Source organism: Prunus avium, chromosome 7 (genome assembly GCF_965620075.1).
Source record: "Prunus avium chromosome 7, drPruAviu1.hap1.1, whole genome shotgun sequence".
In the NCBI taxonomy this organism is placed as follows: domain Eukaryota; kingdom Viridiplantae; phylum Streptophyta; class Magnoliopsida; order Rosales; family Rosaceae; genus Prunus; species Prunus avium.
In genome coordinates, this window is record NC_142290.1 from 36,610,102 (window position 1) to 36,626,578 (window position 16,477).

Consider the following 16,477-nt stretch of genomic DNA (forward strand, 5'->3'; position numbering starts at 1 on the left):
GGAATTAGTTCTTTTCATCTATAGAAATTCCAGCATTCCTTTAAATTTGCAAAACCTTCATTTGGTAGATTTTAGGTACTTTGAGAAAAAGTCAACTCCAATGCTTTGACTCTTTGAGAATTTTAAATCCTTTCCTTAAATTTTGAAAATTTACTAATATTTTAACTCACCACTTTAATCCAAGGATCATCACCACCTTTTTTAATACTTACTCGTGTCCATATGCATAATAATAGTTAATTTTTCACTTTGTATTTATGAAACCATAAAGATCAAGGAAAAACAAATATAAACGTCCCACGTTGTTGTCAACCAGTTAATTTTCAATTAATTGTGTAGGGTTTCTATATCCAAAATTGTTATTAGTTAGTGTTTATATTGGGCTTTACCCCTACTCTCTACCAAAAAAAAACAAATATAAACTAAAAAGAGAATGAATTGAAGGTAAACCTAAAATAATCATATAATTATATAAGTGGTACATGAAAACGACTTCGCAAAATGCATCCCCTTGTCACACTTTATTTTCTTTTCCCATGCAATAATTCAATTCAAGTATGCTTTTACCAAAGTGTGTGTGCATGACTGATCTTCAATACTTGATTGATTGAATGAGAAAGCCACCCACGTTCACTCAACAATCACATAATAAACTTTCCCTAGTGGTCCTTCACTTCAAAAGGAGGCATGCCCTTGCACCTTGATTAACTTTTTTTTCTTTTCTTTCTTTCTTCTTTTGTTTTTTTGTTTTTGTTTTTGGCTAAATGGGAATTCATTCATTATCAACCAAGGCAACAATTTTGTACCAATAATGCATCTTGTCCACTTGATTTCATGCTAATAATGATTCTAAATCATATGGCACATTATACTTTCTATCACATTGTGGGTATAGTTGCAAATTATGTTATTTACATTAACTTCAACGTGTAAGTTTTTTTAATCATTTTATGATCCATTTTAATATTCAACCATATAAATGTTTTTTATTTTATTTTAATACAAGATATATTAAAAGATGGGGAAATTGAACCTAAAACATCATGTGTAGAGCTCAATACTCTTATCCACGAAGCTACAAGCCCCCTTGTGCATTTTGATGTTTGTTGAGGCCCAAAAAAAATCCACGGTTCGGCCCAAATAAATTCTCGACCCAATGCAATACCTTACCGAGGAGAAGCCCGATTAGGGCACACGACAGTTCGTCATACGCGCTTGCACACATGCCATGCCAAGTAAATAAGCAACATGTCACGCTACAAGCTTAAGTGGGCTCAAGCCACTCAAATGCCCGGGGCTTGCTTGAGTGGGTTGTGGTATGGATGGTAACAAGTTATCATGGGGCCCATCGATGGGTCGAGAAATGGAAGTCTCGGGTCACTTGGGGGCCTCGGGACTCAAGCCCATTTTCTTAGGCCCAAACATGGGTAAGCACAAGAAAGGAGATGGACCATTGCCTCAACCAAAATAAGCTCATTGACCCAATTAGAATAAACTAGCCAAAATAAGCCCATTGATCCAATTAGAACAAACTAACCAAAAAGCCCAACCTTTGACAAAGCCATCACATCCATTGGATAGATCATGTGGTTGTCCCAAAAGCCAATATAATTAGGATAAAACCAGCTCAAGCCCTAACACTCAGTTTGGAGACAAAACCACAAAGGAACGTTGGAAATCTACACGTGAGTGGCTGCTGGGAGCAAGTTCCAAGCAAGAAACATTCAAGGAACCAAGGAGTATTAGCCTGCGAGCTGCCAGAAGCACCCTTTGGACCAGCATGTATATCCACTTCCTTTCCCTCATCAGATCTAGTCATGGAATAAGGAATGAAAGAAGAAGAAAAATAGCTGAAAGTGGGAGTCTCCCACTGAAGCTGCTGCGGGAAAATGAGGCCTTGAGCTCCCAAAATCCCTAATTTCGTGCAAATAGATAGAGCCAATTTCACTGAGATAGGGAAGTCAAGGGAGGAGAGGAGAAAGGAAGGGGCCAAATTGGAAAGAAACCACTAGGGTTTCTTGGGAAAGGATAGTTTCCCGCAGCTATAAAATGGGGCCTCTCCTACCCAACAAACACAACCCACAACCTTCAAAGAGCAAGCTTTCTCTCTTGCAAACCCAGCAAATGTTCGTGCTTTGCTAGCCCATTTCCCCCATCTCCCCTGCTTTGGCAGATTGCTACAGCTCTGACAGAGTCACTGTCAAGCTACCATAAGCTACGAAAATCACCAAAAACTCTCCTCCTTAGAACCTCTCCTCTCTTCCATTAGAACCTCTAACCTTCATAGGAACCCACGAACTTTCTCTTTCCCAAAGTGCTAAACCCGTGGTAATTTTGCTCTCATGCCACATGCCCCTCATGCCAAGCCCAAAAGTTCATCTGTGAGTGTGAAGAAATTATCTGTAACTTGCTGTTGTTTTTGTTGGAGAAGATAACCAAAATACTTCCTAAGGCTTTGCTGCCCTTTCGAAGCATTTTGGGGCTTAATTTTCGAACTCAAACAAAGGGGACAACTTCATCAGTCCAGCCTACTTGCTGCTGGAAGAAAAAAAGCCCTTACAATGTTTTATCCGTAACCTTGTAAATTACACATTTTAGGCCATGTTTGGTACACCTCAATGGACTAAACTGGGTTAAATAGCACTTGAAACCCTTGTTTGGTAAGAGACGAGACTAACTTAAATGAGACTGTATAGTCCAATAGTATAAAAAAAAAAAGCCTCACTCGCTCATCTAATACAATGAGCCTAAAAAGTGGTTCGCTAAATAGTACGCTCACTAAATAGAACACGTGAGTCCGACGCCTCACTTTAAAATAAATATCCGAATTTTATTTGTTTTCTTTTAATTATTGTTTTAGATCTTTGAATGGGGTTTGTTTTTTTTTTTTTTTTTGCAACATTTAATTTTTTCTATAGCTAAAAATCATTAAAATATTACAATAATTATTTTGATATTGCATTTGGAAAATCAAACTATAGTAATTTACAAATGTTTGATATTTTTTTGATATTGAAACAAGTTTAATAATTCATGATGTGATAATTTCCTTATCGCAAGCAATTTTTACCTTGTCAAATTATACTTGTCAGTTTGAAGTCAAAAGTCAAATATACAAAAATTATACATATATACATACATACATACATATATATATATATATATATATATATATATATATATATATATATATATAGTTATTCTCTTATCCGGATGTCCGCACGTTAGTATCGTGCGGATCCTATTGTAAACAGGCAGGAAAACAGAGAGAGGTAGTACAAAATACACGGCGTCCGCACGATAATAACGTCCGGATGTCAGCATAAGAGAATTTCTGTATATATATATATATATATATATATATATATATATATATAATTTTTAATTATTGTTTTGATTGGTACCTGAAAAACCTAGAAATATATAGAGTGAGCTTAGCTCCTTTAACAATGTTTTGACCAACTAAGATTAATCTTGAGAAGCCAAAAAATAAATATCATAATTTTATTCTTCATAAAAAATACAGAATTTTATTTATTTTCTTTTTATTATTGTTTTAAATCTTTTTCTTTTTTTGGCCAGATATTGTTATAAATCTTTGAATTGGGTTTCTTTGTAGCATTTATTTATCTTTTAGGTCAAAACCCCCAATTAAATTTAAATATTATAAGAATTATTTTTTAGTCTGATACAGCACCAAATATAGGTCTTCATTATTTTTACAATCCAGCTTCTTAGTTCGACGCAACACCAATTGTATGTCAGTACTTAATCCAACTTAGGGCAATCCAAGCTAATCCGAGACAATATCAGAATTTAGTCCAGTCCATAATAATCCGTCGTGCCAAACAACCCCTTAAAAGTTAAATGTCAAACGCCGCCTCCGCTTTTGAGTTCTAACTTTTGAGAGTTGTGATCAAACTCTTGTGTGTGGGGGAAATGGTGGAACACCACACCCCACAAGATAAAAAGGGTAATGTGCAGTTGTGGCCTTGAAAGATATTTTGTTTATTTTTATAAATCTTTTAGAAATAAATATAAAGAATGGACAAGTACAAAAAGGATGAATCAGCAGACTTACAAAGAACTTTTAGTAATTGTCATATTAATAATAATAATAATAATAATAATTTCAATGAGAGAAATCCAATCATTGAAAAAAAATAAAAAGAAATCCAATTATCAAAATATTTCTTTGCCTCTAAAAAATTGTTGCAGAATCTCTATTTGTTTTTTTGGCGTAAAATCATATCTTAACTTGGTAAAAGAGTTAAGAATTTATGCTATGATAAGGTTGAATAAAGTGGAATAAAATAAAGCAAGTTTAACAGAAGAGTTAGGAATTTATCCCCATAAACTTCTTATCAACAAATTCTTTATTTATTCAGTAAGATTGAGTAATTAAAATTTATGGAGACTTTTCTTTTCTGCTTTTTGGGTTTATGACTCAATGTCCTCCATTTCCATTTATAGAGTAACTATATATGATGTTATCCGCAAGTCAAATCAGCTTTAGACATCCCCCACCCCACAATCCCAACCCTAAACTTTATGGCCACCGCTAAGAAAAAGACTTTCGTGAAACATGATAGTATTATTTTGTTATTCTCAGTTAATAACGTTATGATATGCGTGATAATACTTTCACGTGACATAATATTATTAGTCAAAAATAACAAACTATTACTATTCATGTTACAGCGAAATTTTTCTCCACTGCAAAACACCAAACTTCTAGTTATTAGCTCACCCTAATATTGCATCTAAATTGTAATCGAAAGATACATCAATTACTCAACAAAATCGACCTGCACGTCAAGTAAAAGATGAAAAAATTGACCTATATTAAGCATCTTCCTACTTTCAAAGTTTCATTTTTTGCGACTGAGTACACGTTACATATTGCTTTTGTCCTCAGGCCATTTTCATGACATACACATCTAAACGTAGGAGTGCATGCCACGTATGGAATTTGTAGCTTAAAAAGCTAGTGGAGTCAAATACTCAAAATGCAACTTTTAATTCACTCTAGACTTGTAAACACGGGGGTGTTCCCCTGGATTCTCGATGTTCTTAGACTTTTTGCGAATCTATAATGATATGGTATTCCTTTGGCGGATCTTGCTAGGATTCTCTTTGAGGTGTTATTGTTTGGTCGGTCATGATAGATCTATTGTTGATTGGTGTGTTGGGGATATGGAGTGACTAAGTGGCACTATATATATCATATTTCAGAGTAAGATTAACGGCGTTTGTTCTTCTTTTTGGTTGGCGTTGTTTTAGATTTTTAGTATTGGTTTGTTTGGTCAATAAAGTTTAGAAACTGTATGAGTTTTTTGTGTTTTTTTTTTGCTCTCTCGTAATTACTGAACCTTACTTGAGTTTACTGAGGGTTCTTAATCTCTTTGGAGAGTCATGATGGTTAGTAGCTAGTTTTGTCCTTGATATCTTTGGATTAGATTCGGGGAAACTATAGTTGTAGAAAGGGGTTATAAAATTATTTGTATTATTTTTTCCTATTCATCTAATAAATTTCTATCGCCTTTTGAAATTATTATTTTTTTATTCACTTTAGACTTGTAAAGTTTGTATAAAAACCAAACTCCTCTTATATAATCACACTTGCAAGTTCCCAGAACGGTGGCGTTTTCCCTATAAATTTAGCAATGGGGCTATTATGTAGTGGCCCAACTTCAAAACAAACAGAAGCTCAGAGTCCGACCCAGAAGGCCCAATTTGAAAACAAACAAACAGAAGCTCAGACTCGGGCCCACTTCAACCAACAAAAAAAGACATGGGCCCACAGCGGCAAAACCTCGTCCGTCCACCATCGTTGGATTGGATCTCCTAAAATCCAAATCCAAATCCAATCGAATAAGAAAATTGTAAATTGTAAATTGTAAAAAAAGAGATAAAAATGAAGAAAATAAAAATACTTCTCCTCTCACTTCACTCCATCAGGCAAAGGCAGGCACGAGCCCTTTCCTTCCTCCCTTCCTTTATTCTCGTTCTCATTCTCATTCCCTTCCCAAAACAAAAAAACAGAAAAAGAAAAAAAGAAAATTTTATATCAGAGCCAGTTGAGCCAGTGACTCACAGCCTCAGAGACAGAGACAGAGAGGACAGAGAGAGAAGATAGAGATGGTGGGGATAATACCCATGGCGTCCTCAATCAGACCCTCGCTATCTACGTTGAGGTTCGCCGGGGCTTCTCGCTTGGGCCTTTCTCTCGCTTCCTTCACTCCTCGGAGACTCGCTTGCTTTCACCTCGCTAGTGGTAAATAAAGCCTTTGCCTTGCTGCTACCCTTTTCTCTTAAACCCTAAATCTATTTGCTTTTAGCTGAATTCATCGATTTTATGCTGAATTGGGATTTTGAGGCTGTTAATTTGGTTGTAATCATGCACAATTGATACTTGTATCGCAGTAATAGATTGAAATTTTCGTACATAGTTAAGAATTCATTGTTGAATTTGTGGAAGCAATGTATAAGTTGAATTGAATTAGAACGGGGATTATGTTTGTGATTTACATCAGTTTACGGCATTGACAATGTGATTGTATTTATTGTATGAGATGGTTTTGTAATTTTAGACTTGCTTTTTGACGTTGAGTTGTCTACCAGCTTTGCCACAGTCAGAGTCTTTCGGTCTGAAAGCTTCTAAGCTGTTGAGAGGAGATGGTAAAACAATAGGGGTGGCTGCTGCTGGGAATGCCGCGCAAGCAGGCACAACGGCTACCCCGGAAAATGTCCTAGAGTGGGTCAAACAGGACAAGAGGAGGCTGCTCCATGTTGTTTACCGCGTTGGGGATTTGGACAGAACCATAAAGTATGTCTGTTCACTGCAAATGGAATATCCTGTTGTTCTGATATATTATGGTGTATTTGCATGATTACAATGAGACAAAACGTAGAATTCAAGCATAGAAATTTGTTGTGCATGCAGATTCTACACAGAGTGCCTGGGAATGAAATTGTTGCGGAAACGTGACATACCAGAGGAAAGATACACCAATGCTTTTCTCGGATACGGGCCAGAGGATTCCCACTTTGTTATTGAACTCACTTACAGTAAGGCATCCAACTAGTTTTCATCAAATATTCCCAAAATCTAAAGCATTGGAACTTACTAAAGACCTGCTGTGAATTTCTTCCATAAGAACTCGTCCTGCAAAGTAAATTCATACTACTGATGTTCTTTTTGATTTAATGGAACTTCCAGATTATGGAGTTGACAAGTATGATATTGGAACTGCATTTGGTCATTTTGGTATTGCTGTTGACGATGTAAGTCACTGTTTTTCTGTTATATTTTGTTTTTAAGCATGCAGTACTCCTTTTATGACAATTTTGTTTTATCATGTGGTTACTAGTTTTGTAGACTGTTCTGGATTGTCTGTTCTTAATGGACACCTTCTATGATTTAACTTATGTGTTCTTGTGGTTAGGTTGCCAAGACTGTGGAACTCGTAAAAGCTAAGGGTGGCAAGGTAACACGAGAACCTGGTCCAGTCAAAGGTGGCAATACAGTAATCGCGTTTGTTGAAGATCCTGATGGTTATAAGTTTGAACTTTTGGAAAGAGGGCCTACCCCTGAGCCCTTATGTCAAGTTATGCTTCGTGTGGGTGATCTTGATCGTTCCATAACTTTTTACGAGAAGGTGAGAGTTGTTTTGGCACAATATGCTGTTTTCTTACCCCGTGCACTGCTAATATGTTTTGGAAGTCATTTACTTTTAGTTCTTAATCCTTGTTTCCTTTTCATGACCTAGGCTTTTGGCATGGAGCTTCTTCGCAAAAGAGATAATCCTGAGTACAAGGTAATTTTGCAATTTTTCTCTAGATCAATATATTGCCTTTTATTTTCTCTACACTGAAGTATTGTACAAGAATTGTTGGAACCAGGATCCAGATTGGAATGCCTGGTTAATTGTTTTGACCCCTATTTCATCCAAAGAGAGATTTAAATATGATGAGATATTAACATGAGATTCTAGATTGAGGCATGATGAGAGAATATAATCTTTTCTAACATATAGTTTTATAGATTTGAGCTTTTGATCATGTCACCATGGTCCCTAAATGTAGGAATAGCTTATTTAGTGTCTACCTTAATGACATAACCTTGTGCTCATTACTTCTAGTGTACAATAGTAGCACAAAAATCCTATACCTTTTGTCTTCTAGTACACTACACCTCAATGACATAATCTTGTGCTTGCTACTTTTAGTATACTATAGCAATCCTGGGTTATGGCCCTGAAGACAAAAATGCTGTTCTGGAGTTGACATACAATTATGGGGTCACCGAATACGACAAAGGAAATGCTTATGCTCAGGTAAAACCAGGATTTCCCCCTTCCTCTTCTTTTGACTGTGTTCCCTCTCTCTGTTGTAAAAGGTTTTGCCTACGCTAGCATGCATGATTGCTTTCAGTTTTGCATGTTGTGAAAATACTATTTTGTGTTAATCTCTTTGCTATACTACATGAAAAATTATCTCTGTTCTTGTGCGACCATTTTTTCTTGACTAATTTTGTAGAATTGTTTCTTTTTTTCTCAACAGATAGCTGTAGGCACAGATGACGTCTATAAAACTGCTGAAGCAATTAAACTCTGCGGGGGCAAGATTACCCGGGAACCTGGGCCATTACCTGGTATCAACACAAAGATCACTGCTTGCTTGGACCCTGACGGTTGGAAGTCGGTATGGTTCACGCCTTCATGCTAATTGCGTTGAATTACCTGATTGGCCTTTTATATGGCTCTCAAGATGCATTCAACACTTCCATAAACATCTATCTGTGTAGGTACTTAAAGTGCATATAAAGTAAACTTTTAAAAAATGCTGCAAGGCTTATGGGATTTATGTGGAGAACCTGTTTGCTACTTGCATGATGTTTAAATGGACCGAACTTTAGTTATGGCATGCCAAAAGTTGGTTGCTGGGTTGTTGCCCCCCTCCCTCTTGATTTACAAGGTCTCATACATCTTTTTTCATTTTGCAGGTTTTTGTGGACAATGTTGATTTCCTCAAGGAATTGGAGTGAGTTATAAGAGGTGCTTACGATACCCAAGCTTGTGATATTGAAAGCGAAATTTCGGGCCAAGATGATCGATTCTAAGAAGCTGTTCTCTTGAAAGAATGTATTACATCCCATTTTGTAGATAAAATTATAATTAGCTTCGAATAACCATTGTAACAAGTATTTAATATTTATCACACGTTTAGCTTTGCAGTCATTATCAAAAGAAAACGGAAAACAATAGAACGATGATTAGCTTTGAATCTTTGTTCTTAATTAGTTTGACTTTATATATTTAATTATTGTTTGGGTCATTCATCTGTTTCTTTGGGAAGATATCCTCTCAAAACATCTTGGTGTAGCCATTTGCAATGTTAGTTTTGCTGGAAGATTTCTCAGATCAGTGAGTGAGAGAACCTTTCAGTAAAAAAAATTAAAAATATATAAATCATAATACAAAATAAAGGGAAGATGATATTGTGAAATTGAGTTAGACCACTTAGCCAAGACGGCTTGTAAAAAAAAAAAAAGGGAAAGATGATGTTTGATATGGACTTTACCATATATTTCATATTCGTCAATTAAACATTAGAAATAGTATTTGATTAAAAAAGGAAAATTGCTTAAAATGGTAACCAACGAATATTTTAAACGTATAGCCGAGTGGCTATACTTTTAAAATTTTCGTAGATACGGCTATACTATTTAAATACTATATATTTGAAACGTACAGCCGTTCGGCTATACTCTTAAAATACTTAAATAGTATAGCCGGCCGGCTATCCTATTTAATATTAATATATTTGAAGAGTACAGCCGCGCGGCTATACGTTTAAAATATTCGAAATAGTATTACCGAATGGCTGTACTGTAAAATAGTAATATATTTTAACGGTACAGCCGGGCGGCTAAACTCTTAAAATATTCGAAGAAAGAGTATAGCCGCACGGCTATATAATTTAAATATTAATATATTTTAAAAAGCAATTAAACCCAAACATTTTAAAGCTGTTCATATTAAAACCCTAAACCATCGTAGAAAAGCAACTCAGCTAAGCTGTTCATTCCCTATTTCTCGTTCCACCAAACCAAAGCTCTGAACTTTTACAGAGCTTCTTCTAAAAAATGCCAGAAGATTCCGCCATGTGCAGCAAACAGAAAGAGAAGAAGGGCGGAGAGGAACGCGAACAACAACATGTACAGAACAAAAGTAAGAAGCGCAAAGAGATTTGCCCTTATGGAAACTACAAACACTACTACGGCTATCGAGTAATTAATCCCCTACCTGCCACTTTTTTCCTTTTTGAATATTCTTATTGCTCTACTTGGTTTTCCAGAAAGCTTTGGCTAGTCAATAACTAAAAATGCGACCTTCTTGTTTTCTTTTTCTTTTAAGTAGATATGTGGGGTTAGTGTTTGATTGAATTTGCGGGCACCCAAGTAGGTGCTTTTGTAAGTTTGATTGAAACATGGCATTTAATTTGAAGTTACTGGGGCTGTGTTCCGGATTTTAAATGCAGTGCATGTTTTAAGCTTCTGGGTCGTTGGATTGAGTTTATGCATATTATTTGGACATTTTCTGGAAAGGTATCTTGAGCTAAGTCTTGCCCATGATTTATTATTCATTGTGACCCAAAGTATTTGAGATAATCAATTTATAAAAGTCACTGATAAGTTATAGTTTCGGCCATTCTTCAGTCTGTAATTTTATAACAGTCTCAATGCTCTCTCTCTCTCTCTCTCTCTCTCTCTCTCTCTCTCTCTCTCTCTCTACAACAATGTGAAATCTTATTGCCTTCATATGATATTTTAGATTGGTCAAGAACTGGAGGAAGATCCTAGATTGAAGGTTTTCAAGAAGGAATGGTTCCAAGGCAAGGATTGTCTCGACATTGGCTGCAATTCTGGAATTATGACCATTCAAATTGGTACTTACTTCTCAGTTAAAATCATATTTGAAATTTTATTTTACCAGTCTTCTGATTATGCTTTTTGTCTCCTCGTCTTTTCCTAAACAAATGAAAGTAATCAATGCTTATATAATTCCATAGTCCCAGTCAGGGTACATGTAGTGAATTTCTTGGTTTTGTCTAGTTAGGCCTTTTTGTATTTGTCGTTGAGATACTTTATTTTTGTATGTGGTTCTCACAGTGGTATTAACATGTTTATGTACTTATATACAGCCAAAAAATTCTGCTGCCAGAGCATTCTTGGAGTTGACATCGATGCCAGTAAGATTCTAATCATGATCTCATATATGTTTGTGAAATTACACAGAAGTTGAAATATAAGGCTTTCTTCTATCTGTTAAATATAGTTCGAATTGTTGATATAATGTATAATGTTTTCTAAGCTCTTGTTGGCATGAGATTTAGGATGTAGAATTATGATATTATCTCTCATGCACAGTATCGCATGCTAACACATACACATACATGCATGAACATCCACATATATGTATATGCATGCTATTCATTTTACATATCTCTACAAGTTATTCTTAGCTTACTAGTGCAATATTCCCTAGGTACTTAATTTATGTTGGACCATGCAGTAACATGTCATGTGGGTGCCTGACACCTTGAACTTGAACTTGAAAGACATGGTTCAGGTGATGTGTCTTTTTATGTGATATCTGGCATTATGGCATAGTTTGAGCTTATAATTTATAAAGACCACAACGGATGCCCATTTGAAAAGAATGAAAACTTCATTGGGTTGGGATGCAGAGTTTGGCATCTTTCGCTCTGTGTGTGTGATCAGACTCAGCTTTTACACTAATATTTATGTAATTAGCCCAAATCGTAGTCAATTTGGCAACTTAAGTTCAGCCTAATTGGGTTAATATGAACTCTGTTAGTAGTATTGAGTTTAGTTCTCCAATCTGTAAACAGGTAGAATGTTGATGTGATGACCGTTTTAGGCATCATGGGTTGCTTTTTTGTGTTTTTATTTTATTTTGGTAGTCATAGATAATGTAGGTTTCATTATCTTCCAGATCGAATTCAGGATGCATACTGGCACATCAGGAAATTTTTGAAAATGGAGGATGCTAGAAAGGTGCCCGGAAAGGCTTCTAAGTTGGAGGGTGCAAATGGTTCAGAGCGCAGTATCAAAGGTTCATTAAAGGAAGAGATGAAGGAGATCCCAATGAATTGTTGTGCTGAGGAGAAAAATCTACTTGATATAGTATCTTTCCAAAAAGAAGATTTTGTTAATACTCGTGATCCACCAAAGAAGCATTATGATACCATTATTTGGTAAGCTCCTCCTTGTTCTTGGTTATTCTAATATAATATGTTTGTTTCAGTCCTATTAGGAAAAGCATGTGGAAACTTGCTATGATGTGTGCAGGCTTTCAACTATTATATAAGATAAAAAGTTGAATTATATTCCTTAAATTTGACCATAACCTTTCTCATAAATTTTTTTTACTAGAACTTTTCAGTAACTGAACGAGATTACGGAACGAGAACAACATAAATTATAGATTGCTAATCAGATCGCTGTCAGAGACAAACAGCTCCAAATTATCTAAGTCATCGGAATACCATTGAGTTTTGAAATTTCAGATTTTTTTTCCTTTTCCTAAGTCTAAGAAGCTGTAACCAAGTATGTCTATCCATAACCACCAAATAGTAAGACGCTAAGAACAAGAACCTATTGTGAGACAATTGGTGGAATCCCCACTGGCCGTACAAATATTTAGGAAAAGCCATTATTGTTACCCTGGTTTTTTTAAGTCTGCCTGTAATAATTGAACTCTAGTGAAAGTGACTTGCTTTCCCCTATCTTATAGATTGAAGTTGTAGTGGGTTTCTATTAATATATTTTGGGAGAAAAATTGCGTCATGGTGCTTGCCTTTTCATATGCAATTTACAAGCTCTCATTTGCTTGTTCAATTTTACTTAGCCTTACTGTGTTGCTTGCTTGTAATATTTATTTCTCTCCTGAAATACAGTTTGAGTGTAACAAAATGGATTCATTTGAATTGGGGTGATGATGGATTGATTACATTATTTACAAAGGTTTGGAGGCTACTTCATCCGGTAATTGTTATAACTGTTGCTCTACCATTCATTTCCACCCGTTCTTCTTTTCTTGTCTGCTATCAACTAACCATGGAATTTTAGTTCAAGTAATCTTCATTTATAGCATTCCCTTGTTACAAGATGGCCTTGGGCAAAAAGTTTGAGGAATTCTTCTTCTTGTGAGCAGGGTGGAATTTTTGTGTTGGAACCTCAACCTTGGAAGTCATATGAAAATAATTACAAAGTTTCTGAGGTAACCTTTTTCTTTGCAGCTCTGAGTTCACAGCTATTTAATCACTACTAAATCAGTTAATAAGTCAGAAAGTTTTTCGATTAAGTACTATATGACTTGAAATTTCGTTGCTTTACTAAAATTAGGCCTAAAGAATATTTTGTCCCATTGTGCAGACAACCAGAACCAATTATAAAAATCTTAAGTTCCATCCGGAATATTTTCAAGACTTACTTCTGGACAAGGTATGTTACAATCTTCTTATAGTTCAAATTCAGGATGAAGTGGCAATAATTTTTAGGGCATTTTCCCTAACTATTTGGTTGAGATCCTGGTATACCTGACATTTAACATACGATTACAGATTGGATTTAAAACAGTGGAGAATGTCACTTCCAGCGTCTCGGGCAGCAAAACTGGATTCAACAGACCAATTTTAGTGTTCCGCAAATGACTTAACCTAGTAATGCAGTACGAGGAGCAGGGTTGAGTGTTGATCCGAAAAGGAGGCTTAACTCAGACAATGTTAGCTGCATAGGTGCGCACTTTTGGTGGGAACCTTGACAATGTAGCCGCAGATGTGCGTCTCTTACATTGGAAAGAATCAATGGGAAACTTGACACCATGTGTCAATTTTGTTAAGTGTTGTAAGAATCATACAGGCAAAGGAATGGAATACGTCCTGTCCCAATCTTGTAGTTGCTTCTAATACTGTACATATATACATTATGATGCAATGCAATAGTGGTTACTAAATTTTGAAGGGTAAGTTAATTTCCCTACTCTATATACAATTCTGCATTGATCTCTGCCTTCCGACCGGCGACCAATATGATTAAGGAAAACAAGGTTTTTAGTTTACTGCTTAATATTGAAGTTTAAGATGTAATGTTTGACCTTGGTCAACAGAAGAAAAGGTATCCCTATGCATGAACTGTAAAGAAAACGTAACCCACATTAGGTGAATAAATGCTATGCCAGTGGGTATTTGCTCGTATTTATTTCCCATTTATCATAATTATTCCATTAACCGTTTCTTTTCACCGCCTACTAGTTAAGTCACTGTCTTTCTTTGACCTCGTGTTGTAACGTTTTGAGATAGTACTGTGGCTTGCTTTCTAAGAAAGTACCAAAATGACTAGATGAATTGTTTATAAAAACCAATCTCTTCTTTTATCCATCCCCATGTTTCAACTTTGGCCACATGAACCATATGGCTGTTCACGGGGCTGAAAGAAGCAACACTCTCATGCAGTCATTGTCTGTAGACCTTGACATCATGTCTGATGCCAAAGACGAAGACAATGCGCTGGAGGAAGAGGAAGAGGAAGAGGAAGAGGAAGAGCAGTGTGTCGATGATTTATTCAATGATGAAGGGGTGAGAAAGAAGCTTGAGCTACTGGCTCAAATGGTTGGAGTCGACAGTTCAGAATCAGAAGCTGGGGTTCTGCTTGCAGCAGTTGTAAGGGTTATCAAGGATTTGAAAGTCACCATTCTTCAGTCTTGGGTGCACTGAAACTGATCATAGTTGTGATCATTTTCTTTTAGATTCTAGAATTTAGTTGCTCTCTTGTGGATTAAAATTAAATTAACCACATCTTTTTTCAAGATTTCTCAACTTTTACTCTTCTCTGTTTGTCTTATTGTGGTTGCTGGCTAAATAGACAATGTCGTTTTCACCCCTCTAATACTGAAACAGCTTCTCCATCAGCAAAGAGCTGGAGCATCCACAACCGACCCGAAATCATCCTACAGACCCATTCTATTCTATTGACAACCTCACAGTTGCGTTCACGGCGGTCTACGACTTGCAGTCAACATTTCGAGAAATTGATGCCCTCCAGACCCTCCACAAGCTGCCTCAACGTCGTCGTTTTGTGCTAATACTTTCGGCATGAGTATGAGTGTTTTTTTCACAATTGACTCTGGCATAACTACTAGCAAAATAATAATAAAATATTAAGAGTTTGATAACGGATTTTTCTTTTTCTTTTTCTTTCCTTATTGATATTGAAAGGAAAAAAAAAGAGTTTGATTATACAGCTAGCAATAAAGAGAGGCGAAACAAAACAATCTGGGACAACACTAATACATTTACCAGAAGACCCATCACAAACGACTAAACTACATTGCATTGCATATGTTGAATGTTCCTCAATTTAAAAGCTGTAGGAGATATCTATATATATATATATATATATGATGGATGAGATACTTAAGCAACTGCACGGGCATGGCACCACCGTCAGCATATATGTAATCTCCTTGATCAATGGATTCCCCTGGCAGATAACAAATAACAATTAGACGGCGTTGGTATAGATGGCATTGATCAAAGATGTTTACTAAAACCAAAATCTTGGGTAATCCTGGACAGTCAAAGAACATGTATAAGTTAGTAATGTCCCCAGGGCTTCGGCTCCTGGATGGCCACAACAGTACCTCAAAGTTCTGGAGCGAGAACACCGGCCTTGTTCCCCTTGAGCGCATGCTACTTGGAATGTAGTAATAGCAAGCTAGCAGAGCCACTCATGACTGATTTCCAAGGGAAATGAGTTCATGAGATTCCTTTGGCCAAGAAAGAACCAATAATGCAAATATATACATATTTTCTAATGACATCAATTAAATAAGGACTTGTTCCTCAGATGTTAGATCAAATATGTTCAATTAAAATGCATAGTGGGTGAAATGAACAATTAAGATAGAAACCTTTATGTGTGTGTGTGTGTGTGTGTGTGAGAGAGAGAGAGAGAGAGATGCAAACCTGATTATAGACATCTGAGAGAGGAATAGGTATTGGAGTAATTTGGTAAAGTAGCCTTCATAACTGCCAATAGCACCTCAGTATATCATAAGTGCCTCTCACCTGTTTTCTGTGTTTTTCAACTTCTCAGATAAGTTTTTAAAATGTAGCTGAAAACATGTGAAAGTGTCAGAAACAAATTTTCAGTTCCTTTATCTTAGTTTTCAACAGTTTATAATAAGTTCAAAACTAAAGATAGAAGCTTTTCCAAACATGACCTCTGACCACTTGTCCATTCTGACTTTTTGACACAACAGAAAAACAGTTTTCTCAAAGCCAATCAGGCCATGATGCTTCTTCATTCAAAATATATATATTTAATGTCACAACAGCCACTTTTAGGAATATTAAAATAGAGAAACACTGTCAACAACAATCAAAC

The 16,477-nt window shown here is 36.0% G+C and overlaps 2 protein-coding genes across 2 annotated transcripts; both read left to right on the forward strand.

Moving 5' to 3' along the window:
* The first annotated feature begins 5,953 nt into the window (after positions 1 to 5,953).
* LOC110751094 (putative lactoylglutathione lyase, chloroplastic) lies at positions 5,954 to 9,339 on the forward strand. The gene is made up of 9 exons (XM_021951521.2): positions 5,954 to 6,277; positions 6,625 to 6,829; positions 6,947 to 7,071; positions 7,223 to 7,287; positions 7,449 to 7,661; positions 7,773 to 7,820; positions 8,232 to 8,339; positions 8,566 to 8,706; positions 9,008 to 9,339. The coding sequence occupies exons 1-9, from the start codon at positions 6,142 to 6,144 to the stop codon at positions 9,047 to 9,049; spliced, it is 1,083 nt and encodes a 360-aa protein (XP_021807213.1). The 5' UTR covers positions 5,954 to 6,141; the 3' UTR covers positions 9,050 to 9,339.
* Positions 9,340 to 10,047: 708 nt separating this feature from the next.
* LOC110751046 (S-adenosyl-L-methionine-dependent methyltransferases superfamily protein) lies at positions 10,048 to 14,045 on the forward strand. The gene is made up of 8 exons (XM_021951463.2): positions 10,048 to 10,294; positions 10,839 to 10,953; positions 11,209 to 11,256; positions 12,024 to 12,285; positions 12,988 to 13,075; positions 13,245 to 13,310; positions 13,466 to 13,534; positions 13,654 to 14,045. Exons 1-8 carry the CDS (start codon positions 10,151 to 10,153, stop codon positions 13,741 to 13,743), a joined length of 882 nt encoding a protein of 293 aa, XP_021807155.1. The 5' UTR covers positions 10,048 to 10,150; the 3' UTR covers positions 13,744 to 14,045.
* Positions 14,046 to 16,477: the final 2,432 nt, after the last annotated feature.